A 27,628-nucleotide genomic window follows, 5' to 3' on the forward strand; every position below is an offset into this window, starting at 1 on the left:
TCAGAGGCTCTATTTTTCTCGCCTTTCCATTAATAGGAAAGCCATCAACTGAAGGAGGGTCTTTGTTGGTGTGTGAGAGTCCATATATCACCTAAACTGGAGCAACCCCCCCCCCCCCCCCCCACCTCCTGCCAACACACACACACACACACACACACATGCAAACTCCTCAGCCCCCATCTGCTCTCAATCATGGGTGCAGCCAGCGGTCACGGTGCTAACGAGCGCACGCGTTCACCAATACACACAATATCGGCACGTCAGGCACATGGTCGCACACACTAACACACACACACACACACACACACACACACACGTGCGCGTGCCTGCTGAGGCAGTGTGGCACATGAACTTGAGACATCTTGGCGGAGAGATTCGCTGATGACAGGGTGTCATGGAAACGCCCAGAGTGTATGTGCTGCTCGCTTATGATTGTTCTGACAGAACACTTGAGCTACAACAAGAACTCAACATGACCAAAACAAACGAGTACTCGATCCTTGACACACACACACACACACACACACACACACTCTCACACACACACACACACACACACACACACACACAGAGTTGAGTTTTGTTATCTGGATCTAAATGGACACAAATTAGCCTATTATGTGCTTTTGGGATTACAGCAGCGATTTAGCCTAATAGGCTAATTCTGTTCTCCCGTTGAGTCTCCACAAGGCCGGGATGATATTCGTCAGCGTGGACTCGGCGTTTCCGCGCAGCTGTCTCACTCTGTGACTCTTTGCACGTTGAGTAGAAAAGAACTTTCTTCCTTTCACTCGTTCCAGTCAAAGCAACTGGCTGATGATTCGCCAGTGTGGGTTTTGACCGTTTGACTTCCTGTAAAACTTGTCTCAACATCTCTTTTTTGTGTGTGTTTGCTTGCATGTGTGTGGTTTTTGTGTGTGTGTGTGTGTGGCTGTAAATGCGCTTGCGCCAATGAAGACAAAAGCTGGACGAGGCGCTGCTCTCTCTCAGTTCCTTTCGCTCATTAAGCAGTTAATGCAGCTTCCTGTGCACGTGTCTTCGTGCCGCTGATTAATAACAGCTTCTCTTCATTAATATCACAGTAATTAACATGCACTGTTTTGGATAATAAACTTTTGTGCGCGCCTGTGTTTTTTTCCCCTCCAGACTCCATTGACCGTCCCACAGAGAGCGCGGCGGGGGAACCGATCGTCTATCATCTTGGCACCATCACAAGGTGGGCTAACATCCGGTATGGTTGGCATGGCAACGGCCTGCTGGGCTTAGGTGGAGCAGCATGCCTGAGACACTTTCTTGTTGTTGCCACATTCTTGCAACATCCCGAACGGTGAAAGAGAGAATAGCGCTGTTGTTTGTTTATTTTCAATGTAGTGGGGGGGGGGGGGGGGGGGGGTGGAGCTGGCAACAGGAGGGGAAACAAAGAGGTGATGAGAAAATGAAGAGTGGGATGACAGCAGGAAGGCAGGAGGAGAAATCAAATTATCCTTTGTGCTCTAGATGCCACAGAAGCTGCAAGAGGGCATTAATCTTTTAGCTCCGTGTGCAGGTGACAACAGGCCCGGCCGGTTCCTGCTCCTATCTGTCCCTCATGCGCGGCCTCATGCACGGCCTCATGCACGGCCTCATGCGCAGCCTTTGCAGACCAGAGATGAACGGATGTGTGGACTTTATGCTTCGTCTTTTTTTCCCCAGAAGAAATAAAGGGCCGCACAGCTAACAAATGCTAACTGCTAAATGCGACAGCTTCCGTTGATTCTTACAGTCTGTTTTTCTGGTGAATCCTTCTGGCTGGGCCTCCTGCTCCAGGGTCACTGGCAGGCTCCTCAGGTGTCACAGCCCCAAAGAGTTGAGCTCCACCCCAGGGGAGCCCATTGACCCCTGCCCCTTTCAGTGACCTGGAAAATACAGGTCAAGCGTTCGTGTAAAAGAGGCGACTCTGTCAGGTTGGGATCAGAGTGGAGAACCGGGTCCGATGAGCCGCTCACCTGACCGGCGCCCACACACGTCAGCCGACGAGGCAAAGACAGAGGTCGACTGGGAGCCTCTGCATCAGAACCACAAGCTGGTGCCGAGGAGCCGCGGCAACGAGCAGCTGCCCACTGTTGCCCCTGGCCTCCGTTAATGCCTCTCCAGTCTTCTTCAGCTGCGTCATTTAGACCTAAATGAACTCGCAGCTGCAGAGCAGCAGATCCAGGAGCTGCAGGAGGCCTTTTTAACCCCTTTTCTCTTCAGCAAAATTGTCGTCTTGTTGTGGGCTTAAGCTGAGAAGCCCCTGTGTATTAATAAAAAAGATAACTTATCTTTCATTATCTGGAATTAATTAGCTTATTCTGTCCTCCTGTCTCCAGATTTCCTCTCTGACTTTTTTTCCCATTTTCTGCTATTAAGGATCTATTAATTTTTAATGAAATTTAATTAATTTAATGGAATGGGAAAATGAAGAGAGATCCGTTACGTCTCCGCCTCGTTCCAGGCGCTCGCTTTTGTCCCGCCCAGACCTGCAGCGCTCCCTCGGCGGGTTGCACCCTCGCCTCCACCCTCTCCGTCCTCCACACCTCCATCTCTGATCGTCTCATTGCCTCCACCCCCCCCCCCCCCCCCCCCCACCCCCGGTGCTGCATTATACCCACCGCAGCCCCGTCGCCTCTGCCACCAGGCCCCACTGCCCGTGGCGTGTAATTGACTTTCTCCCCGCGCCGGAAAAGCGGGCGGCCAGCGCCAGACTGGAGGTGACCCATTTCCCTGGGGCATTCAGCAGCCTCCTAATCAAGCGTTCTCCGGGGCCACCTCATTCACTCCTCATTCACTCTGCAATTAGAGCGACTCCCCCTTTGAGAACTCCATCAATAGGCTGGCGGGCGGGCGGGCGGGCCCGGTTGGCAGAGGAGCAAAGGCGGATTTTCGCTCAACACTTCGGCGCTTTGCTTCGGCTTTTTGAGATCCAAACCCAGCGACTTTGTGCCTCCCCCTCTCCTCTTCTCCCTCGCGGTAGATCTCATCGCCACGCTGAGGCGAGGCGGGCAGATAGGCACGCGCGCAAGGCAGGTAGGCAGGCGGACAAAGAGGACGAGAGTCAGACAGGCAGGCGGATAAGAGGTCCTCGAGGGAGCGATTAAAAGAGAAATGTTGAAGAAACTCAAAGGGCTGAAGACCGAGAGTGGGGAGTTCTTGTTTTCAGAGCTGGTTATGAGCGTTCCCCGTCGTGCACACGAAAGCAGCGACGTGTGTTCATTCGGTTTATGATCCAGAGACCAAACCCTGACACAGAGGTAGAGCCCCAGCACAAGGCAAGGGTCACGAAAGGGGCGGAGCTACGAGAACCTGATCTAGTTTAATGTCTCCTCATGACGTTTCAGGTCTCAGATCAGAACCACAGACGTATTTGCTAATTGCTCTTGTCCCACGAGGAGGAGCCTGGGAAGATGATCGTGCACGGTGGTTAAATAACAGACCCCCCCCCACCCACCCACACACACACACACACACACACCGTGGGCACGTCGCCATTAGCCCCATTTGCGATGCAGGCGAGGCGGCGCTCTGGTCCGAGGATAACCAGGATAACCATGTAATCAAGGGAAGGAAAAGGCTGCTCCGGCTGTGAAGGTTAAGAGGGCCACAGAAGCCCACTCCATCCTCCCCACATGTGGGTTTTTGTGTGGGGGGGCAGAAATTCTCAATATTACATCTCCTCCTCTAATTCCTCCCCTCTCACCTTTTATTCTCTCATGTCCGTCTTCGCCGCCGCCGTCGCCGCCTCTCTTTGCTCTGATTCCCCCCCGTCCTCCTCATCCTCACTCTTCCGCTACATTTGTTCTCTCCCTCTCTCCCTCCCTCCCTCTCTTTCTCTCTCTCTCCTCCCTTCTTCAATTACTTCCCTCCATCCTCTGTTCCCTCTCCTCCTCTCGATCCCCCCCCCACCTTTCCCCAGTGTCGGCTGCTGTCACTGTGGCAAAGGCAGTGTCCAATCGGAGCTCGTCTCACTGCGCTGGCTTCCCCCTCCCTCCTTTATTTTTCTCTCTCCTCCTCCTCCTCCTTATCTTCTGCCTTCTCCTCCTCCTCCCCCCTCACCTCCTTCCCTGATCAGCTCACTTCCTGGTGAAGCTGATGCATTATGGGAGACAGACGGCTGTCTAATGGGGTTAGTTGTGCATAGTGGTTCATCATCAGAGACATTGCTAATCCTGTGTGTGTGTGTGTGTGTGTGTTTGTGTGTGTGTGTGTGTGTGTGTGCTGATGAACTCCCATGTGCACAAGCACTAACAGCTGAGGAGCAGGATGCAGATGTGTTTGTCACTATCTGCCTGGAGAATAGAATTTGCATGATATAAACATATTTTGCCGGGCTGTGAGTTGTCCTTTGTCTTGTTTCTGCGTTGAATTCTTTACCGTCAGTGGTGGTTGTCTGTTGTTTTCCTCCCCGTTTAAAAGCAACCGGAACGCTAACACTGACGTTACCGAACGCTGACGCCAACTCCGCTCGCTCGTCGCAGGTGCTGATATGTGTTCACCATGAGCGGACTGGGGGAGAACTCCATGGAGCCTCTGAGCTCGGAAAACCGGAAACGCAAGCTATCCACCTGTGACACGCCTGGTCTGGGGTGAGTACCGCCCATTCGCCCCGGGAGAAGTGGGCCACTGGGTCAGTAGGTTCTCCAGCCTGGGCCGCCTGGCTCTGCTGAAATATGATGCAGGAAAGTCCTCAGTGAAATAAACCGGGCAATGCAGCCCTTCAGTGTGGTTGGCAGCTAATGGCCGCCTGACAGAGGGCGTAAAGCTCCAGCTTGTTGTTGTTTGTAACTTGTTGTTACCTTTCCTCAGATGCGAGAGGAAGCGCCGTGAGCAGGAGAGCAAGTACATCGAGGAGCTGGCAGAGTTGATCTCCGCCAACCTCAGCGACATCGACAGCTTCAACGTCAAACCGGACAAATGCGCCATCCTCCGCGAGACCGTGCGTCAGATCCGCCAGATCAAAGAGCAGGGTGAGTGGGCACGCGTGTCGGGGATATGTTGACAGTTGGAACATCAGGAACACACACACACACACACACACACACACACACACCTCGGATCCCAGGTGCAAGGACGAATCAGTCATTCATCTTCCACAGATTTCACAGCCTCAACTGTTTATGTTTGGGAGGAAACATTGGCAATGTGCTCTGTGAGCCCCTCATTTGTGTGTGTGTGTGTGTGTGTGTGTGTGTGTGCCACGCATGGGCGCGCGCATGCGTGTCACTGCCATGCACAGCTGTGTGTCGCCCTCGCCAAGGTCCGTTTAATTGGATGCTAGCAGGTAATCACATGCCCATCCAATCTTCTGAGCTGCCAAATTATCAGTTCGGTTACAGCTGCTATTGTGGCGCTGGTGTTTTTATTGCGCCGCAGCGCCATTTCTCCTCTAAATAGCTGCAGGCTGAGACTCTTGCAGATGCAAGGTCAGTGTGGAGTGGGTATATTTAAACTCCCTGCGCATTTCAGCTCCAAACGGGTGAATTTCTGGGCTGGATTTTGCTCTCGTCTCTCCGCTTGGGCTCAGTCAGCGGCTGCCACCTCGACAGGAAGGGGAAGAGGCTACAGCTGGTCCTGACTGGCTGCTGACAGGTTGCCATAGTTACAGGAAGTGAAGACAGAAATGACACAGGCGTTTTGACTCGTCCCTTGCTCGCTACCTGTTCCTCCTCTCGCCACTTTCAGCTGCTCTTTCCATTATTTTTGCTCTTTTCTCCATCAGGCTGTTTAATTTCTCCCCTCTGGCGCTCTGATCTCACCTCTTTCTGCTTCTTCTTCACTCCTTATTTTCTCTCCCTCCCATCAGCGCTGCAGAACAAAGACTTTCTGCACCTTCAGACTTGCTTGCAGCATTTAGATATTGAGTGATGTAGTGCAGTCTATGTCTCTCTCTTGCTCTCACAACGGCTCTGGGAAGCAGTGGCTTTCTATTTTTTCTTCTTTTGTGTGGGTATCTGCCCCCCCAGGAGCTAATCAGATAGAATGATTCCTGTAGCCGAGCGGCTCCTCACCACCTCCGAGCAAACCGCGTTATAACGAACTCCAGCCACTTTCCGTTACCACCAGACCCCTCCTCACATGTATATCTTCCCCTCTCCGAGTCCTTCATTAATTCAGGTTTCTCGGCTCAGAACCATTACAGCTTCCCAGAGCTCTTCATGGTTCTCTCTCTCTCTCTCTCTCTTTCTCTGTCTCTCTCTCTCTCCCACACTGAATATAAAGCATGAGCATGAGCTACCTGCTCCACATGCACCCAGCCCTCCACTTCTCCTGATGGGCTCCTCAGAGAGATGTGCCTCTCACTGTCTCTCTCTTCACCTGTAATTTTAAAAAAGTGATTGCGAAACACTGCCCCCTGCTGGCGCCTGGTGCGCAGCGAACGACCTTTTCCTCATTGCATTGAGGTGTTTGTTATTTTTTCATCCTTTCGGCTCATTTATTTTCTCGTTATCATACAGCAGGGATTGAGTTCATCTTGATCAAACATTTTGTTCACGCTCCCTTTTCTTCACCGCAGGAAAAGCCTCGTCCAGCGACGATGACGTCCAGAAGTCGGACGTGTCCTCGACGGGCCAGGGCGTCATCGACAAGGACCACCTGGGGCCCCTCCTTCTGCAGGTAAGCCCCCGGGGCAGTGAAAACAACATGGAGGTGGGGGTTGGATCACCGGTGGTGACTTGTTGCCGCTGCGCTCTCAGGCTCTGGACGGCTTTCTGTTCGTGGTGAACCGAGAGGGAAGCATCGTGTTCGTGTCTGACAATGTGACGCAGTACCTGCAGTACAAACAGGAGGAGCTGATCAACACCAGCGTGTACAACATCCTGCACGAGGACGACAGGGAGGAGCTGCACAAGAACCTGCCCAAGACCAACTGTGAGGAACACACACATGCACACACACAGTTTTACAGCGCTCTATCATATACTGATTAAATAGTTACTACTAACTAGTTTGATATTGAAAGCTGCTAAAATACACCCATATAAATGTTTTAAATCATTGTAATCCAACTAAAGTCATTGTTTGTTACATTTCTTTCTTCTTTGGAAGCATAAAAATATAACGACGTTTAATCAAAAGTCAGTTTCTGAGTTTCCTTTTAAATTCTCGATCAAAACGCAACATTTAAATCCATTATTAAAACAAACACAGCGCGCTAAATTTGCAATACTCGTTCCAGAAAATGAATAAAATGATAATAAAAAAAACAAGGGGACTCAATTAAACGTGTTTACGTTCCGTTCCCAAGATAATCATATATGATCGCTTTTCATGGTCTTTGATTTTCAACTGTTGCTGTAAAGAGGAGCTCATGGGAAGCCCCTCCACGTGCGCGTGCACGCTCGCACACACGTGCAGGAGCAGCCACTCGCTCAATGCTAAGCAGGTGGAGCGTAGCGCAGCTGTCAGTCAAACCCGGCGGTCCAGACAGTGTAAAACAGGCCCGAGCTGGATTCACATCCCCTGGCAGCCATCTGGAAACGCCGCGCTGCTAAATAATGCGCCTCTGCGCTTCCTGCTGCTGAATTCACCTCGTTTGCATGTGCACACCTGCGTCTCGGCTTCGCTGAAAACTGGAAATGGTGTTGGTTTTAGGTTTTCTGAAGGTCCCAGGGCGTGCACGGAGGTTTTCTTATGAAGCCGATTCATTAGGAATGCGTGTGCACCTGCTACGTGTTGAGGTCAGCGGTATTTTCCTCAAGCGGCGGCTGCTTTAACCCGTCACCGGCCCGCCATTAACACGCCGCTCGCTCCTTCCTGTCCCCCCTCGTCCTGCTGCCTCGTTCCTCCATTTAATTCATCCTCTAAAATCTGACTCTATCAGCTCTGTCCCCGGATCCGTTCATACGCAGTATGACTGCCCGCTTCGATGAATATCGCGGCCGCGTGTTTCTCAGACCTCACCTCGCCGCTCTCTCACCCCTCGCCCTGTCTCGCTCGGCCGCTCTAACCCCCCCCCCCACGCTTTTCAGCCTCTGAATGAAATTTGCTCTCGCTGCACATTCTTGCAGGATGAACACTAAAGCTACACACACATGAAATTCCCCTAAACTTAGTGAGTTTGGGCTTCTTTGTCTGCCCCTTCGCTGGGTCTGGTGGGGGAGGGGGGGGGGCATCGTGGTTTGCTGCTTTTCAGGATGATTAATGAATTCTTTGCTGTTTGGCAAAGTTTTCAAGATGTGGAAGCGGCGGTATGTTTTCCTTTATCAGTCCGACTGGAGCCCAAGGCCTCGTTAAATCACCTTTCACTATCATCACCGCCCTGTTTTCTTCCTACATCCTCCCTCCACCTGCTCCACAAAATCCTCCAGCCAACTCAAGGCTCCCCGATAAGACTTCAGACAAATCTTGGAGGACAGTCTCCCTGAAGTTTGCCTCCCCTCCCTCCCGCCGCTCCCCTCTGAAGGTGACCCCTTCCCCCCCGGTCTAAATGAGCGCGTTTGCTGTGATGAGCAGTCAGGGCCTAAATGAGGATAGATGGCTGCGTGTCCCTGGCCCCTGCCCGCTGCAGAGCACACTGAGAGAGAGATATTGAAAATCGACACCTTGGCTACATTAATCCCATGCTCCATTTACCCAGAGGTCCACGCTGCAGGAAGGACTCCTGCCTCCCGATCTGAGAGCCAAAATGCACGGCTGTCTGGGCGCTGTAGTTTTGTCTTTGTTTGGTCGCGTCTGTGTGAACTGCCACCACTCAGCCACAGGAAATCTGTCCGGGCGAACGTGTGGCCCCCTCCGGTGTCACGCTGACTCCCTGATCTGTTGTCCTCCTCAGTAAATGGAGTTTCTTGGGGAGGAGAAACGGCCCGACAGAAGAGTCACACCTTCACGTGCCGGATGCTGGTCAAGTTTGGCCACGGCTCCATGGAGGAGGGGCCGGGGGGGCCGCGCTACGAGACCATGCAGTGCTTTGCTCTCACCCAGCCCAAGGCCATGATCGAAGAGGGGGAAGGTACGCGAAGACATTCCTGGTCCCAGTTCAGTTCCGTTTGAGATCATTTTTAAAAAGAATTTGCTTTTCACCTCAGACCTTCAGTCATGCATGATCTGTGTGGCCCGCCGGGTCACCGCCATGGAGAGGACGGAGAGTTTCAGTACACGACACGAGCTCTCTGGTGAGGATCTGCGTTCACCACAACAGCCTCGTTCAAGCTTCAGTTCTTTAGCCTTAAAGGTGTTTGTGTCCATGCATCTGCTCGCAGGTAAACTGATTCAGATCGACCAGAACTCCGTGCGTGCGTCCATGCGTCCTGGCTGGGAGGATTTATTGAGGCGCTGCATCCAGATGTTCCTCCAGCACAGCGATGGGCAGCCGTGGTCACACAAGCGCCACTATCACGAGGGCAAGTCCACACTGGAAACGCATACATGCAGACATATATGCACCAACACACACACACCTCGATGGCAAAGCACACCGGGAGTTTCTGTGTGTCGGTGTTAGCAGAGTTTCCGCTTGCTTTTCTGGAAATTTCCCTTGAAATTCCTGGAAGCATTGTGAAAATTCCCCTGCACAATTTGTTGGAAAATAACTAACTCACACTCCTGCACTTCTGAGAGCTCCTGAAAATGCAACTTTGCTTTCAGGAAGCCAGCGATGCTAATTTTTCCGCTTGTCCGTCTCCACGCAGCCTTCCTGCAGGGTCATGCCGAGACGCCCTTGTACCGCTTCTCCATGTCTGACGGAACGCCGGTAACAGCTCAGACCAAGAGCAAACTCTACCGTCACCCCATGAGCAACGAGCCGCAAGGATTCATCTCCACTCACCTGCTCCAGAGGTCAGGAGCTGAAAATGCTCACATAAAGCTCCATTCAGTCGCTGCAAATATGTATCATTTTTCACTGAATTGACTAAAAGCACTTGAGTGCGAGGCAAGTATTCAGTCGATGAAGTAGGAGCTGAAGTGTCTTTTATATCCCGGCATCAGAGAAGTGAGATGCCTCCACACAAGAATCTGTGTTTTTGTTGCTTTTTTACCTTTTGTTAAAGTTCAAGTGCGGTTTAATCAGGAGGATTTTTTTTCCGCTCTTCTTCTGCTCACAGGGAACCAAACGGCTACCGCTCGGCTCAGAGTGGGAACATGATGCCCAACACGATGAGACAGCAGGGCATGGGTGGCCCCCAGATGAACCCCCAGATGAGCATGAACCCCGGTGGAGGGATGGGGGGCATGGGAGGCATGAGCAGGGGCTTTGGCATGAGCGAGCAAGGCCACATGGGCCACATGGGTCCAATGGGAGGGGGCTCGATGTACGGGGGAGGAGGAAGCGGTGGTGGAGGCAACCGCATGATGCAGATGAATCAAATGGGGCCCATGAATCAGGTGGGGCACATGAATCAAATGGGCCCCATGAACCACCCGGGCCAAGCCATGCAGCAGCACCCGCAGCAGCCCCCCTTTCAAAGCAGCGGAGGCTTTGGGCTGAGCGGCATGAACAGCCCGTCGGGAAGCCCTAGGATGAGCGGCCCCCAGCAGGGACTGCTGATGTCGCCCCGCAACCGCGGGAGTCCAAAAATGGGCGCCAACCAGTTCTCGCCAGGTGGTGAGTTCGTCATTTCCGCTACTGCACTCTGCCACTAGAGGGCGCTGACTTATTACTTGTTTTCATTTATTTTGAATGTATTAATATAAATTTGATTTTGCAGGTTTACACTCTCCTATGAGTGGCATAGGCAGTGGTTTAGGCAGTGGGGGGAGCGGCACCACCTTCTCCAGCAGCTCCTTAAATGCCCTACAAGCAATCAGTGAAGGAGTTGGGAGCTCCCTCCCCTCCACCCTAACGTCCCCCTCCCCGGTCCTCAAACCGGACAGTTCTCCCAGCATCCATTCTTCCTCCTCCTCATCTCAGCTGACTCAGACAGCCAAGGGGGGCCCGGACGGTTCCAAAAGTCCTGCTGGAGGCTTAGGTCCAGGTCCGGGCGACCACCACCACCCCGTACACCACCACCACCATCTTCAGCATCCACAGGCTGAGAGTTCTGGAGACCGACCGGACAGCCAGGCGACTGCTGCTCCGAAAGAGTCTGGGGAGGGAAGCAGCGAGGCGGGTCTGGCAAGCTCTGAACCCCAGAGGAGGGTACCGGACAGTAAGGGGCACAAGAAGCTGCTGCAGTTACTGACTTCCCCGACCGAGGAGCTGGGAATAGGTGGCAGCGGACCGACAGCGCCCCCCTTGCAACCCCCTCCCACCAGCAGCAACACTCCTGCATCCTCAGACAGTAAGGACCCCACGGGGGGCATGACTAGTCCTTCATCTACGGGAGTGTCTTCTTCTTCCGCTATTGTTAATCAAGGTCAAGCATCAGCCGTGGCGTCGCTGTCGTCTGCCCACTACACGGGCTCGCTGCAGGAAAAGCACAAGATCCTCCACAAGCTTCTCCAAAACGGCAACACCCCAGACGAGGTCGCCAAAATAACTGCCGAGGCGACGGGAAAAGTAACACTGGGGAGTCAGGAGGGCGGCGAGGGTGGGGCGGCGGGTACGGGGGGAGGGGCCGGGCCAGGCATGACAGAAACGAAGCAGGAGCAGCACAGCCCCAAGAAGGAAAAGACGCACGCCCTCCTCCATTACCTCCTCAACAAGGACGACTCCAAAGAGCCCGCAGACGTCAAACCCAAAATGGAGGAGCTGGATGGGAAGGTGGCTCCGGGGGCTGTTGGCGGACCTGTGAGGGCCGGCCCCGGATCTGGACCCAGCTCTGTCCCAGACCATCCTGAGAGCAAGATCAAATCAGAACCACCTGATGATGTAAGACGTTTGCCAATGATTCTTATTGTAGCCAAACTAAAGGAAGGAAAACATGTAATAAACATTTTTATGATGCAGTTGCACAACCTGGAGTCCATCCTGGGAGTATTGAGTGGTTCGGGCTCTGACCTTTTCCCGGATCAGACTGGAGGTGGAGGGGCCAACGACGCAGGAAACAAACCCCAGGGTTGCCTTGACGACAATCTACGAGGTAAGAGGTTCAAGGACGAACGGCAATAAGAAGTGACATGCCTTCAGGGCAGATATTATAGCATCACACGTGGTTCTATTGGCCGTAAATGCCAACAAACTGGGACACTGCTGAGGTTTCTGAGGTCATTTTTCAAAGCATTTATTGTTAATGTATTAATGTTAATATCAGAATATGTCGACAATACACATGAATAACATTCATTTCTATAAAAAGCATCAAAGGGTGCTAAGATCAGGAATTTAATTCAACTTATGTCTGACCACTTTTATTTAATTCTTCGTCCAGGGAGTCCGGGAATCGGTCCAGGGCCTCAGGGACCCTTCCAGAGGTCCATGTCGATGGATGGTAAGCCTCCAGGTGGGCCTGGAGGAGCGGGTAGACGCCCCATGCTCATCAAACAGGAGAACATGATGGGCAGTCCGGATGGTTACCCTGGAAACATGGGTGTGTGTCGAAGTGACTTCAGTATTTCCTGCACACTTCCTGTCCCCTTCACATCCCTGCTGTTTTGCGTCCCATCAGGCCCGATGGGGAGAGGCATGGTTCCCCAGAGATCTCCGATGGGGGGTTCCGGGGACTGGGGAATGCCCCGCTCCAGTGCCAGCCCCGTGGGATCCATGATGCGCCCAGGTTTGGAGTACACCAACAGCAAAGCCATGATGTCCGGGCCGATGGTCGGCCGCTCCAACAGCGTACCAGGTACCAGTTCCATGCTGCAGCCACAGCTCATTGGAGAAACAGACCCAGACCTGACATGTTTCATACGTGTGTGTGTGTGTGTGTGTGTGTGTGTGTGTGTGTGTGTGTGTGTATTACACCCCTCATGTATTGTACACTGTGTGTTAAATGAATCGTCTCTGGGGTTTAGGAGGCTCTGCTGACATGGGGATGGGAATGAGCCCTTTCAACCAGCAGGGGCAGCCCAGTCAGTCCCCGTCCTGGTCCGACCCCATGATGGGCATGGAGGGTAACAGGTGAGTCCCTACTTCCCCGTCATCTGCTGTTTCTGCTGACCTTAACACACAGGTGAACGTGACTGTGTGTGGCAGGCGTCAGTTCGGCAACACCTTGGACGACCTCCTGGTTCCTCCCACCACCAGCGAGGGTCAGAGTGACGAGCGGGCGCTGCTGGATCAGCTGGACTCGCTGCTCAACAACACGGACGGCATCGCTCTGGAGGAGATAGACCGAGCCCTGGGCATCCCGGACTTAGTCAGCCAGGTGGGTCATAAGTAATGACTTTTTAGAGAAAAAAAGAAAAAAAAAAGATGGATGATCAGAAATGCTCCTTTGAGTAGTGAAGTAAAAGGAGGAGCGATCAATCTGCCGTTAGATGTTTCACCCGTGACTCATGGTGTTCTTTACCAGAGGGGAGGTAGTTGAGCCCAGAGGACCCATCTGTTTCATTTTCAAAAAGACAATTATAGAAGCACCCAGCTGGAATAAATCAATAAGACTGAGAAGTTTGACATCCTCTTGTCCTCTCCACTCCAGACTCAAGGAGCGGAGCCGCCGATAGAGTCGTTCCCGGGCCAGGACCCGGCCATGGTGCTGGATCAGAAGCCTATCTATGGTCAAGGCTATCCGGGACCCCCTGCCATGCCCATGCAGCCTGGCTACGGAGGGAACCCCATGCAGGGGCAGGCCCCTCAGGGGGGGTTTGGGCCCATGCTCTCTCAGATGGGTCAAGGTGGAAACTACCCTGGAATGGGTGCAATGGGTGGAATGGGGCACCCGCGGGCTAACATGATGAGACCCCGGATGATGACCGCCAACAAACCCATGAGGCTCCAGCTACAGCAGAGGCTGCAGGGACAACAGGTACCTTGGTTCTAACCATCATTCTGAGAGGATTACATGTTAATCTGCTCTTAAAAATATCCATAAATGGGAATCTCATTCTGAAATTGGGCATAAAATCCAGCTGCTGGTAAAAAGGCCTAATTTACATTTACATTTGCTCCTTCGTCCTCGTGTTTAATGTTTCTTCTCATTGTCAGTTCATGAACCAGACACGGCAGGGCATGGCCATGAAGATGGAGAACATGGGCAACCCCGGCATGAGACCCGGCATGCAGCCTGGCATGGGTGGCCAGGTACCCTAAATCCCAGCCTTTGTTATGAGGATTGAGTTGTTGATATGTCAGAATAGCTTGGCTTTATTTTAAACTGGACTCTGATGTTATTTTATTATTATTTTTATTGCAAAGAACAGCCTTTGCGTTGCTGTGGTAATGTGTCCGATAGGGGGCGCTGTGCTGCATAGCTGCTTCTTTTAGAAGGTTTAAAAATTAAAAACATGTTAACGAGAATGCTGATTATGCAGCTGGTTTTAATCTCAGACCGTGTGCCCTTTTGAGAAATCCTCACTCCTCTGTTATGGGTGTGTTTTTCCAAATTTTATGTTGTTTTTCCATGTTTTTCACCCTCTGTTCATGCAAACCTGCAGCCGGGCTTCCTCAACGCTCAAATGATGGCGCAGCGCAGCAGGGAGATGGTCACCATGCAGATGAGGAGGCAGCGGATGATGATGCTGATGCAGCAGCAGCAGCAGGCCGGAGCAGCTGCAGGAGGATTCAGTCCGCCTCCAAACGTCACCGCTCCCGGTGGGATGGATAACCCCATGGGAGGGCCCAGCATGGGCCAGCCGGGCCCCCAGCAGTTTGGCTACGGCGGAAACTACGGTGAGTCCGTGGAGTCAGGTGCCTGGAAGGCTGTTGCTGCTCCCTGTTGGTGGCTTTGTGTACTGCAGGGTTCACCTGCCAGGCGTCGGAAGGAAGAACACATTTTTTAATGTTTCTCAAACACGTCTTCCTCTCCTCAGGGATGGGTCAGCAGGGAGACCCTTCTTTTGGCCCCTCAGGTGGCAGTCCTCCCAACGCCATGATGCCCGGTCGCATGGGACCTCAAAATCCCATGATGCAACAGCACCCGCAGGGCGGCCCCATGTACCAGGGCACGGATATGAAAGGCTGGGGACAGGGCGGAATGGCGCGCAACAGGTACCACATCAGAAACGACCTTCCTAGGACTTCCTGGTGGGCTTTAAACTCATCTTCCTGTCTCTGTCCTTCACCAGCTCATATGCTCAGCAGCAGTTTGGCCAGCAGGGAAATCCAGGCCAGTACGGAGGCATGATGATGAACGGGGGCATGCCAGCCAATGGAGGGGGGGGTCACATGGGTCAGATGGGAGGGCAAATGGGGATGAACCCAATGGCGATGGGACGCATGCCTATGGGGCCGGATCAGGTTTGTAACACCGTTTTAATTCCTAGATGTTTTCCCAACAACTTAGGGGTCTTCAGGGTCAATAAAGGACATAAAAGGTCAAAAGGATCAGATGTTTTGGCTGGAGGTTTGACTCTCGCTTTTCTTTCACTGACATGTAGAAATATTGCTGAGCACCAGGAGTCCCGGTGTGATCTCAGACAAAGACGGGACGCGGCTTCAGCCTCGGAGCGGGAGGACCACCGGTGTGTGAGTGTGTGTGGGGGGTGTTTGCTTGTGTAGTGCTGCATTCCCACCAGAAGGGGGCGCGATCTTCCTCTTGGAAGTGGGCAACGGCGGCTTGGAGGAAACGCTTTCACCTGCGAAAACGACCACGCGAAGGATTCCTTAATCAAACGCTGACCCGTGGGATTGTTCTCACCTCTGAACTCTCTTGTTGATCAACCTGAGCGACCGTTCCCGCCGCCCAGCCGCACCGCTCAGATGTTGAATGTTGTGACGCCACAGCTCGCGGTCTCGTCCTCCCGGGAACGCCGCTGGGCGGAAGTGCGGCGGAAATCCTCGTTGGCTGATTGCACTTTAAAGAAAAGGCCAACGCGGAGAGGACTGTGGCGACACGGAGGCCTTTCCCCCGAGGAGCTAATGAATAGCAGCAGCATTTACGTTTTCGTTTCCACGCCCGCTTCTCCTCGAATCGAGAAGAGAACCTCTGACGCCTTTGTTCCAAAGCGTGAACCAGTAGAAAGCACAGATTTTAGTCCTTTTTAGCTAAACTTCCAGACGTCTTCTGTCCACAAAGACTCCAGATCATTCCAGGGACGGGATCCGGATCCCTCTCGCCGATCTGTTAGAGGTGAAGCTGATCTCTCGCCCTCAGAATTTAGCCTGCAGATTTCTAGCAATAATCCTTCCTCCTGGTTTTCCTCTGAGAACAAAGCGACGGCACTGCAGTATTAGACGTGATGTCTCTTTCGGGGCTTTTTTTTCCTCCTCTGGTCTGTGAATATGAATTGTAAATAAGCTTCAGATGTACTATATATAAATATCTATATGCTTTTGTAGGTTACATACTGTTTTTTGCACAGATTGTAAGGCTTGATATTTAAAAGTGTAATTTTCTTAATCTGTCATAGGTCGGCTTTTATTTTCAGATACTTTAAGCTGTGTCGGGGAAGGAAGAAGCCTCCTTTTTTTGTAAGCAGTACGTGTAGATTTCCTTTCATACTGTCGCTTCTCCCGGTTTCCTGAGGATGAAGTCTTAGCTGAAGAGGTGCTAGTGTGTGCTTGTTTCAGAATAAATTATTGTTATTTTCTTCTAACAGAAGCGTAAAATATGCCTATTAAACCAGTTTGACACATGATTGTGTTCGGAGAAGCGAACTTCATGCTTCCACGTGTGACTCTTGGGTTCCACTCCTGAGGTTATGTTGTTTCTGCTGACTTCCTGAAGCGGTCCTGCTGTGTTCCCTGTCTGTGCGTGGTTCAGACCCTCGGCCCGTTTCGCTCTGCCTTCGTCTCCCCCGAAGCTCCTGTGGAGGGATCAACCTTGGAACGCGCTCAATCCAAAGATTTTTGTTTCGTCACTCCGGCGGCGGCTCCTGGCGTCACTCAGAGACGAGCCGAGTCGGTTTAAAATGCGTTGATGGCAAAGAGTAGACGCGGGTCTGGTTCTGCTGACGTGGTTCCTGTTTGTTTGTGTCCGTTTGTTTTTCTCCGTTTCTGTAGGATTTCTGGCCAGTTGAATTGTGGTGCTGCAAACGGTTATTTCGGAGGAGAATGTCGATTTTTCCAGGATTTTTCCATGATCGTTGTTATTATGTCTCCGAATATTAACTCCTTTTTTTCCTCAAGAGTATAAAAATTTAATCTACAGCTATTTAATTCAATCAAAATTGTCTTTTTTGTTTTAAATGAAATAAAAACGCAGTGAAGGTGAGAGAAAACACACCTGGGAAACTTTATTACAGGATGTACAAAAACATCAGATTTTTTTTTTGTTTATCATGTTTCTTGATGTTAATATTGATGTAAATACAAATTTATATTTAAACATTACAAAGTCTCTGTTGTCTCTTTGCAGTTCATTCAATTCGATTTAAACAATTTGCCATAATTTGTACTAATAACGTATTAAGGTTCGTATTAAATTGCATAAAACCTGAAGTCGTTTATAATTTTCCAGCATGTTTCTCTCTATATGTTGCTGTAAATTGGTGGGATTGTCCGCTGGAATTTCCCTCCGTCACTTCTTTGGCTCGTCATGTCGCTGAAACTCTTCTCGTGATTCTCCATTTCTTCAGTCCCAGCTAACCTTTAGCTGAAGGGGCAGTTTTCACTTTTATTTTCTCTTAATTCCTCCCCCTTAAGTAAATAACTCATTTATTTCCGTGAAGCCTTCTCCACCAATGAGGGAGGCTGAATTGTGAGATTTTAGCTCATGATTAACTGGTCCGGAGCCCTTTAGGGGGCGTGGCCCCGCCGACGGGAAAGACGCACCGTCCGCTGATTGGTGCAGACGAGCGGCAAGACACGCCCACTTGGGGGGGACTCGATTTTTATTTTTTGTTTCGAGACAGGAGACTTGAGGTTTCCAGACACCTGTCAGGAAGACTCTTCCTCCACAGATCCGCATGTGACGCCGCTGGAGGCTGCGTGTTCGGACATGGACGCGCGCTGTCTTTCATTTTAGGAGGACAAACTTCCCGTCTTCCCTTTTGCTTTTGTTTCAATCTCACTCGCATGAGTTCGCCGCTGTTTCGAGGTCAGCTGGTCGGGGTTCCGTTAGAAATAATGCACCCCACCATGGAGAAGGACACCACTTACACCAAGATCTTCGTCGGGGGGCTGCCGTACCACACCAACGACGCATCTCTCCGGAAATATTTCGAGAGTTTCGGGGACATCGACGAGGCGGTGGTCATCACCGACAAGCAGACGGGCAAATCCAGAGGATACGGCTTCGTGAGTAAAAGCGAAACCCATCTTTTCTGGTGTCGTGGTCAGGGGAGTTTTACGCAACTTCGTGACCCGTCATTTGCGTTATAGCGCACACACGCACTTTGTCCCCGCACCACGCTGCTGTGTCGGTGTGCCAGTCGGTCACATGCCCGGAGCGCGAACAGCAGATCAGTGTGTCATCAATTATCTAAAGTGCCTCAAAGTAGAGACCAAACAGACGCAGAGCAGCTCTGTGTGCACACGCTCCGCCCACACTCCTCCACACGAGCCTCATCTCCTCATTTAATCCCCAAATTAATCTTAAACAGCGTCCTGAGATGGGGACAAAATGGACAAAGTTCGGGGCCAACATATAAGGAAAAATGGAGAGAGAGAGCTCTGTACACAGCTGAAGAGAGAGAGAGAGAGAGAGAGTGTGTGTGTGTGTGTGTGTATAATGCTTGGTCACAGAGGTGTGACATGTCAGTTGGCAGTGCAAGATAAGGCTACAGCAGTTTTAGTTCGACTTCCTCCCTCTCCCTCCCCTCTCCACCTCCTTCATAGAGGTGTGTGTGTGTGTGTGTGTGTGTGTGTGTGTGTGTGTGAGAGAGAGAGAGACAGACAGACAGACAGACAGACAGACAAAAGATAAGAGGAAGAGATGGATTTGTGTTTCGGGTTGATGTGAAGCATGTCAGATTATCTCCAGTCCTCCAGTCACGGGGGGGGGGGGGGGGGTTCTTCTGAAACTGTATTTGTGAGCAGCCACCGTTGTATCGACAGGTGACCATGGTGGACAGGGGAGCGGCGGAGCGGGCGTGCAAGGACGCCAACCCCATCATCGACGGCAGGAAGGCCAACGTGAACCTGGCGTATTTGGGCGCGAAGCCTCGCAGCTCGCAGGCGGGTGAGTGTGGGGCCGCAGCCTCGGGGTCGTCTACCGCTGATGTACTTACGTGAAAAGAGGTCAAAGGTCATGACGGACAACTCGTACACACTTTTATAACTATACAGGAAGTAAAAAGAGGCATTAGTCTGGAAGTTGTGGCAAAGGGAAGCCATTTTCAGGAAGTATTCCAGAATATGGCAACAATAGCGCTTGATTACGTCACGGCGAGAGGTCGCATTGCGCAACAACCTTTCTGTTGCTGGTTCGGATCCCCGAGCCTCGCCCGGAGATCTCTGCCCGCCGCATCAAAGGCGACGTTTTGTCAGTTTTGACGCATCCGTCCGATGTTAACGTCACTTCTGCTCCGGATCAGCGTTACAGGAAAGGACGGGCAAAACCACCAACTGGCATCGGGGTCTTTGTTCATCCCTCAGCGCGCTTTCACTTCTTCTTCTGCTGCCCTTTTACGGGGGCGGGCCTCGGGTTGTAGCGCGCTAACCGCCGTCACCCCCCATCCTTATCGCACCATCATCTAGGCCTCGGCGGCGGCTTCTGAAGTCTGGAGCGCTGCCGAGCGGAGGTGTAGCTGAGAAACGGCTGATTGTGTGTGTGTGTGTGTGTGTGTGTGTGTGTGTGTGTGTGTTTCAGGCGGTTGCACAAGCAGCTGATGTGAGATGGCAGCGCTCGGTGTTTTGTTATTGTGCGAAACAGAAAAGGAGAGGGGAGGAAAGGAGGAGCGAGGGAGGGAGGGAGGGAGGGAGAAATCCCCAACTCCTCGCTGTCCTGGCGGAGGAGCGCACGCCTGGAGAGGCGAGGAGGAGAGGGAGGGGAAGAGGAGTGGGTGGGTGGAGGAGGATTGGTTCCTCCCCTCTTACTCATCCTGATGCTGACTCGGTGAACTCTAGAGGCTCCGAGGTCGCGTTGTTTGTGCACGACTGAGCATCACAGTATTCGTGTGTGTGTGTGTGTGTGTGTGTGTGTGTGTGTGTGTGTGTGTGTGTGCACCGAGGGAATAACAGGGAGTCTCTGATACGCCCGTATACATGCGACCGTCTGAGCTAATCAAGTCAAAACAAGAGCATATTTATTGTACAGCCAATATCTGAGCTAACTACTAGCATTCCAGGCTATAGCGTTTTTTTATACGTCAGAAATGTCGTAATCTGACTCAGGTAAAGTAGCTGTAAAACATGAACAAACATTAAATATTTGGTAGCGAGACTTGTGCCGGAGGGGTTTTACCCTGTTCAGGATAAAGCTAAAGTTAAAAGGTTAGCATATTATGGGATTTATTCACTGTGTTTACATTATTTCTGCCAATAAAGGACGGCCTATATGCAGATACAGAGACATACGGTTCCCTCTCTCTCTCCCTGTGACTGCAGGTCTCTCTGTCGGAGTTCAACAGGTTCATCCCGTTTGGGCTCAGAGGCAGTACGGGTAAGACCCAAAAGAATCAATACCTCTATTTTTATCTTCCTCTCACCTGCAGCTCTCCTCCTCCTCCTCCTCCTCCTCCTCCTCTACAGCACACGTTGCCTTTGATATCTTTCCGCTGCTGTTCTGTTTTTCTCTCTTTCTCGTCGATTAAACACGAGGGAAGCTCAGACGTGGATTTCACAGACATGTGACTCCACCGAAGCGGCGAAGCTGTTTGGCCGCCTCTTTCCTCGCTGCGGATACATTAGCCGCCGCCGACTCCACCCCTCCTCTGTTGCTTTGCGCCGAGGCATGCGCTACCTATTTACTTTAGATTCCTGCGATAGGCTGGTCCGTGTCAGCTGCTCATGGAAACCATGGCAACCATTATTATCGCTCCTATTCTCCGTCGCCAAAGCTGCAATTTAAAGATTCGTCACTGTAATTATAGTGAAACATGCAGATCGGGACAAGAGGAAACAGTCACGTGACTCAGTTAGCCTGCTAGCCTGCCAACAACGTTACACAGGCGTAGCACTCGCTGCTGTCCCATAATCTGTAATGTTGAAGTCACCTGTGCTCACAGTGGAGGATCACAGACGTCTGGGAAAGGCTGCACCTGTGACCCGGAGGTTCTGAGCCGCCTGCGTTTAGCCTCGCGCAGAGATGGCTTTGAACCCCCCCCCCCTCTTTTTCTCGCACCAACTTTCTGTGCGATGGAGTTCTGATCCTGCGGCGACGGACGAGTCCATTAAAAACCGCAGCTCGCCGCGCTGAGTGCTATTAATATTGCAGTCCTCAATTACAGAATGAGTGATGAGGGAACTGAGGCTGACCCAGATGAGTCTGTGAACGAGCGACGATGGCTTGATTGAACGCCTCCCACAGTGAAGACGGATGCTTAAGCTAGGTTCTTCTTCCAGGAAGAATGGCTGCTTTGATGCTGCTTTGATGCTGCTTTGATGCTGCTTTGATGCCCTATAGACTGAGACAAGCAGAGGAAAAGCCACAAAGGAGCATGAAAAACAATCAGCAGCTCGATGGATGGATGAAACAACAGCGTCGTCACCATGGTGGCATAATTCTTTCACACGTCAATACAAAGGTTTGCGTTGCTGTGAACTCTTTTTACTGGCGAAACTCCGAGAGATCAGATTCTTTTCATGGCTCATGGCTGAATAATCACATTTGAGGCTGAGTTTTGTAAGTGTGTCGCAAAATGCCTTAGAAATCACGTCATATCTGAACCTGCAAACATTCTGTTGTATAGCTTGTGGAAATAAGCCCCTCCCACCAATGTAGACAGGAAGAGTCCACCTGTCTGAGCGCTAACCACAGACAGAACACGCTTTGTGCGCCCGCAGTTGGATGGAACAGAAGCTCGTTTGCATCGTTAGCAAGATCATTGACGAGCAGTTAAATAACAGCACCAAAAAAAGTTAGAAGTCTCCTGCTCCAAGTTTACTTTTCTTAACGCGCTAATACGATGATAGCCGCTGTGAACATGTAGCTCAGTACGCTACACCGTTAGCACAAAATGGCAGCGCAGGGATTCCAGGTTTGATTCCGTAAGGCTGGAAAGAGGAAATGAGAAACCTGCGTTTATGATAAAGGTTCATATTCTTCAACCCTTACAGGCTGGGTTTCATGCTAAGCTAACGTAGCCGTCTGTTGGCATTATTGTTCTTCTACATTTCTGTTTTATGACACTTACATGGATTGTGACTCAAAGTAGGGCGGACGGGTTTCTCCTGGTTTTTTTTGGCAGCGTGGCGCTGCCGGGGGTTGGGGGGGGGGTAGACGTGGCTTCTGTCTGGCAGACGTCCACCACAAATAACAGAGACAAACGCGCTCGCTTTAAGTTTTAGGAGCACAGAGGACAGGCTGATGCCAAATGTTGCTGTAAGGTACAGAGGAAGAGGAGGAAGAGGAGGAAGAGGAGGCGGAGCGTCATTCGGGGGAGGGCGTCTGCCGCCCGAGGCCGTCCGACGGTCGCTGTCACAGTTTGGCAAAATAATTTTTAGAAAATTCTGCTTCAAAGGAGGTTTTTCTGTTTATCTTCCTGAGACAACGAAGGCGGAGGCGGGAGGAAGTGTGGTGAAGGGCACTTCCTGTTGCTACAGTGGAGAGGAGAGGGGGAGGTGATGCACCTGTGGCGCGCTGTGCTGCGGCGCTGTTGATCCACAGACGACTCTTGACGCTTCTTCTTCTATCTCCTCCCCCCAGCGGGGGGCTCCGGTGGTGCCAGTTCCTCTCACCTGGGGACCCAATTAGCAGAGACGCTTTTATCTGCTGAAATCAGAAAAATGATTTCTGTTCAATTGCCGCGTTGTTCACAGAAACGCGTGCTTAAGTCCCCCCCCGAGCCGGCGGGCCGCTTTCACCACTGCGCAACAAGTGAGATGTAAATTTTCCTCGTGTGCTCGTGGTGTCGTGTCGCCAGACGCCTATTTTTTTTTACCCACAATGCTCTGCTCTGCCTGTATTAACATATTAATATAGACGTCTTTCCTGTTGGCTGACATTAGAGCTGACTGTCCAGCGCTGATGTTGGCCTTTCCGTCTCTCACCCTCCCTCAAGCTTTGTGCGTGTGTGTGTGTGTGTGTGGTGTGTGTGTGTGTGTGTGTGTGTGTGTGTGTGTCTTCGTCTGAATCACCCGCCTCACATCGCCCATCCGAACCATTAGAGCGCGGCTGGCCTGAGGCTGGAGGGATATGATGGCTGATCCTTCACCTCTCAGCCTCTCTTCCTCCTTCACTCACTCCCACTCACAACCTTAAAAAAAGCTGCAGATTCTCTTTTTCCCACTCCATCAGTATCTCTTTAATCCCCCCCCCCACGCCCCCCCCCCCCCTCCGCTCCCCCCCCCCCCCCTGTGCCGAGCGAGGACAGTGAGGGGGAGTCGAGAGGAAGCTGGCTGTCAGGGAGGGAATGCAGAGAGGGGAGGTTATTCTGCTCTCGTGGGTCGGTTAGTGAGGATACACTCATGCAGCTGTGCCAATTAGTCTTGCACACACACACACACACACACACACACACACACACACACACACACACAACACACACACACACACACACACACACACACACACTACTATTTAACTTCACTCATGGGCCGAATTGTTTCTTTCAGATTTGCACAGTTTCTTCAAGTGTGCTAACGTGCTAACGTGTAGCGCGGCCGCGGTGCCAATCACCGGGAGCGGGGGGCCACGGTCCGCTCTCATACGGTGCAGCTGTCACATTAGATCCGTCAGTCCGGGCGGCCGTGGGAATGACACTGCACTTCTGCTCTGGGAGACACTGGCGGAGGGGAAATGGGCTGCGGAAGGGTCGCGGCCGTGCGAGCTTCAGCCGCACTTTGATGTGATGCGAGCCGTCTTTGTTCTTCGGGTTTTCTCCCTTTTGATGCCAGTGCTTTGCCCCCCCCCCCCCCAATCCAAGGAGAATCAGTCCTTCGGCTTTGCTGCATCGAGTTTGTGAGATGATTTCACGCGCGTCATGGCCGACATAAGCAGGCACGGAGGAAGGTTTCTGCCTCGTTTCTACGATTCCGCCCATGAATGCTCAGCTTTTCTCTGCAAAAAGGGAATTTCTTGGGCAGAATGTTTTTAAACATCAAAGCAAAAATGCTCTTAAAGTTAGAGAAACCATTGAGCACGTTGGTTATTATTTAAAATTATTTAAAAGCTCTGCTACCTGCTGTGGGACGTGAAGAAGGAGGCATCAGAACTCATGCTCGTGATTAACAACAGGATTCTTTTGCTTTTCTCCCTGAATTTTGTCTGTCAGGCTCCTTCATGTCTGCTTTCTCCAAGGTTGTTGGAGCCCCTTCAAGGTCCAGGGTTTAAGATTTTTGGCAATGGTGTCAGAACCCAGATAAAACACACATAAGAATGTTTTCATGTCACACACAATAACCTCAGCTTTAAGATATCTATGTAATATTGACGGGTCCCCCTCCATGGGCGCCGGACTGCCGCTCGCTGTTGCTAATGTCTAAAACCACCTGCGACATTGAACCGTTGGGTTTCCTCAGGGTCGTAAATGTAACACAACGTTTTTAAGTCCTCATGACAGCAGCCCGATGCTCCGGGAGGCGGCGAGGACGCCGCGATGTCTTCCTAAAAGCGCTGAGCGAGCAGTTAGTAGCTAGCGATGACCATAAAGTTTGACACAGCGCGGTGATGAAGTGAGCAGATTATCCCCGACACGCCAGGAAGGAACAGTAAATGATGGTTATCGCCCGCTCGTTCCCCTGTTTACAAAGCACGGCTGCTGTTGGCCGTAAAACATCGGGGGCGCTACCGAAATCCCACTTCAGGGTGCAGTTGCGACACAGAAAGGTCGCTTTGTTGCAGTCGCTCAGCGAGGGACGTAAAACTGTACAAGCAACATAGAAAGGGACAGAAAAAGCGTTTAACTGGCAAAGTGAGGACATTCTCCCAACTATAAAGACTATATAGGTTTTTAGGTTGGAATTGGGTTTAGGGTCCGGGTCGGGATCGGGATCAGGGTCCGGGTCAGGATCGAGATCAGGATCAGGGTCCGGGTCAGGATCGAGATCAGGATCAGGACCAGGATCAGGATCAGGATCAGGATCAGGATCAGGGTCAGGGGAGTGTATGAGGCCAATTAAAGTTCTTGCAAAAAGAAGTAAGATTGTGTGTGTGTGTGTGTGTGTGTGTGTGTGTGTGTGTGTGTGTGTGTGTGTGTGTGTGTGTGTGTGTGTGTTGTGTATATAGCAGTCTGGGTGTAAACTGTTTGGGGGTAAGCAAGCAGCTGCCGTTGCCGCAGCAACAGGCGACCCGTCCCCTGCTTAGGAGCGTTGAACGCCGCCACGTTTAGCCGCAGCAACATGTGATGCGATCAGCTGCTGCCGGTGCCAGATGGACCCGAGGGAGTTCTGGTTCAGTAGGCGGTCCGAGACGGAGACATGACGGAGGGCAGAGGAGCCCCTGTCCTGTCCTCATGGCCCCCACTTCCACTATCAACGCTCTCATATGCTGCATCTGTTGTGATGGGTGGTGTGTGTGTGTGTGTGTGTGTGGTGTGTGTGTGTTGTGTATACAGCAGTCTGGGTGTAAACTGTTTGGGGGTAAGCAAGCAGCTGCCGTTGCCGCAGCAACAGGCGACCCGTCCCCTGCTTAGGCGCGGTCCCTTAAGGATTTGGGGTGTAGGCGGCGGTCGCAGGAGCGTTGAACGCCGCCACGTTTAGCCGCAGCAACATGTGATGCGATCAGCTGCTGCCGGTGCCAGATGGACCCGAGGGAGTTCTGGTTCAGTAGGCGGTCCGAGACGGAGACATGACGGAGGACAGAGGAGCCCCTGTCCTGTCCTCATGGCCCCCACTCCCACTGTCAACGCTCTCATATGCTGCATCTGTTGTGATGGGTGGTGTGTGTGTGTGTGTGTGTGTGTGTGTGTGTGTGTGTGTGTGTTGTGTGTGTGTGTGTGTGTGTGTGTGTGTGTGTGTGACACCTCAACAAAGATGTAAGACTAACAGGGACTATGACTTGTCCCTGTTTTGTCCCTGTTTTGTCTCTGTTTTGTCCCTGTTTTGTCCCTGTTTTGTCCCTGTTTTGTCCCTGTTTTGTCCCTGGTTTGTCCCTGTTTTGTCTCTGTTTTGTCTCTGTTTTGTCCCTGTTTTGTCCCTGGTTTGTCTCTGTTTTGTCCCTGGTTTGTCCTTTTATAATATGTTTGCGTCAACACAGAACAGCCGACTGTGTTTTTTTGTATTTCCTCTGAGTTTTCATGAATTAAATATCCAGAATAGAATAAAATAAAAAAAAGTGAATGTCAATGATGAGAAATGCCTCACAAAATGTCTCCAGAGTCCTTCAGAGTCCTAAAAATATCCGTCTGTTATCCGACCCTGTGTGTTTGGACCCTGGGACGGGCGTCCCCGTCTGTTAACGGCTGTGCGGCTAAATAGACTCATAATATTGACGCCTAAACACAGAAGCAGCGCTGCTTCCTGGATCGTCCCAACGATGGGGCGCGGACGTCTTGACTCCTAAAGGTGTGTTGCGTGTTTAACGTGCCTGTTGTTGGTTCTCTGCCCAGCCTGGCCCAGCAGTACGTCTACCCTCAGACCTTCCTCCAGCCCAGCCTGGTGCTGCAGTCCCAGCTCAGCCCCACCGTGGCGGCGCTCGCCTCCCCTTACCTGGACCACGGCTCCGCCTACGGCCACTTCACCACAACGGGCCTGGAGCAGTACCCTTACGTCCAGTCACCGACGCTCGCCGGGGGCTACCTCAGCTACAGCTTCTCCCCCAGCGCCCCCGCCCTGGCGGCGTCCCCCGCCCCCACGGCCGCCATCCATCCGCCTCTGGCCACGGCCGTGAGTGGCGGCCCGCAGGCCTTCCTCCACTACCCTCTGCACCAGGCCGACCGCATGCAGTGACGGGTCCTGGCTCTGCTGGAACTGCTGATGGGGGGAAAACAAACAAACAAACAAACGTCCTGACCTCCGACATCGAGCTGTGACATCATCAGGATGAGACATCGGGAGTCTGATGCGATCAAAGGGCTTTCAGAGGACACACTCATCCTTCTTTAATTAATTGTTGAGCAGATAATGAAAATGTGGTCAGAAAATGTTCTGAATGTTTCCGTAAGGAGTCGGGACGTCGCTCTCCTACACGTGAGCGGCGGCGCTGCAGACCCGTGAGGGTCGGACAGGCGGCGGATGAGCGGCGGATGAGCGGCGGCGGCGGCTCGGAGGATGGACGGGTTAGCTTCTCTCTCCCAGGTTACCCAGGTCTCTCTGATCCCGGGTCAGTTCTTGTCGGCCATCTTGATTGCGGCTTCATCTGGCCCCTGCGTTTTGCTGCCGGCGGCTGGAGTCACCACAGATCCGGAGAATATGGCAGCAGAACTCGAGGGATGGCAGAAAAAAATGGATTCTTTTTTATGTCACTTTTTCTGTTTTTTATGAGGCCTAAATGACAGATTCCTCCTGACAGATCATGTGTCTGGCTGTATTTATACATGGATGATGTCACAGTACACGTGTGAGCGTATTTGTTGTCAGTTTCCTGGTTTTTGTGATGAACTGTGAACTGGATCAGGGGGCAGGACGCAGTGGCGGCGCTCTCACGTTCAGAGACCATCCATGCACAACGTTGGAAGAACACATATGCAAATAAAAATAAACAAATGCTTCCAAAAC

The 27,628-nt window shown here is 51.9% G+C and overlaps 2 protein-coding genes across 3 annotated transcripts in view; both read left to right on the forward strand.

The window, feature by feature from the left end:
* LOC130530381 (nuclear receptor coactivator 3-like) overlaps positions 1 to 17,267 on the forward strand; it is a 32,817-nt gene extending 15,550 nt beyond the window's left edge. The window contains exons 2-24 of one of the 2 annotated variants that reach the window (XM_057041471.1): positions 1,147 to 1,216; positions 4,494 to 4,601; positions 4,822 to 4,982; positions 6,530 to 6,630; positions 6,711 to 6,885; positions 8,789 to 8,965; positions 9,042 to 9,128; positions 9,216 to 9,356; positions 9,645 to 9,792; positions 10,059 to 10,311; positions 10,348 to 10,558; positions 10,662 to 11,764; positions 11,843 to 11,975; positions 12,264 to 12,422; positions 12,501 to 12,677; positions 12,847 to 12,952; positions 13,028 to 13,199; positions 13,473 to 13,799; positions 13,979 to 14,074; positions 14,428 to 14,662; positions 14,803 to 14,980; positions 15,058 to 15,229; positions 15,370 to 17,267. In XM_057041471.1, coding sequence (XP_056897451.1) covers positions 4,513 to 4,601; positions 4,822 to 4,982; positions 6,530 to 6,630; positions 6,711 to 6,885; positions 8,789 to 8,965; positions 9,042 to 9,128; positions 9,216 to 9,356; positions 9,645 to 9,792; positions 10,059 to 10,311; positions 10,348 to 10,558; positions 10,662 to 11,764; positions 11,843 to 11,975; positions 12,264 to 12,422; positions 12,501 to 12,677; positions 12,847 to 12,952; positions 13,028 to 13,199; positions 13,473 to 13,799; positions 13,979 to 14,074; positions 14,428 to 14,662; positions 14,803 to 14,980; positions 15,058 to 15,229; positions 15,370 to 15,381 — 4,413 coding nt within the window. In that variant the 5' untranslated portion in view covers positions 1,147 to 1,216; positions 4,494 to 4,512 and the 3' untranslated portion in view covers positions 15,382 to 17,267. Of the gene's footprint in view, positions 1 to 1,146; positions 1,217 to 4,493; positions 4,602 to 4,821; positions 4,983 to 6,529; positions 6,631 to 6,710; positions 6,886 to 8,788; positions 8,966 to 9,041; positions 9,129 to 9,215; positions 9,357 to 9,644; positions 9,793 to 10,058; positions 10,559 to 10,661; positions 11,765 to 11,842; positions 11,976 to 12,263; positions 12,423 to 12,500; positions 12,678 to 12,846; positions 12,953 to 13,027; positions 13,200 to 13,472; positions 13,800 to 13,978; positions 14,075 to 14,427; positions 14,663 to 14,802; positions 14,981 to 15,057; positions 15,230 to 15,369 lie in introns of both variants that reach the window. The other variant, XM_057041470.1, reaches the window with a different exon arrangement.
* A 510-nt stretch (positions 17,268 to 17,777) lies between these two features.
* rbm38 (RNA binding motif protein 38) lies at positions 17,778 to 27,627 on the forward strand. The gene is made up of 4 exons (XM_057041487.1): positions 17,778 to 18,169; positions 18,929 to 19,052; positions 20,420 to 20,474; positions 26,521 to 27,627. The coding sequence occupies exons 1-4, from the start codon at positions 17,948 to 17,950 to the stop codon at positions 26,858 to 26,860; spliced, it is 741 nt and encodes a 246-aa protein (XP_056897467.1). The 5' UTR covers positions 17,778 to 17,947; the 3' UTR covers positions 26,861 to 27,627.
* Position 27,628: the final 1 nt, after the last annotated feature.

This window comes from Takifugu flavidus, chromosome 8 (genome assembly GCF_003711565.1).
Source record: "Takifugu flavidus isolate HTHZ2018 chromosome 8, ASM371156v2, whole genome shotgun sequence".
Lineage (NCBI taxonomy): Eukaryota > Metazoa > Chordata > Actinopteri > Tetraodontiformes > Tetraodontidae > Takifugu > Takifugu flavidus.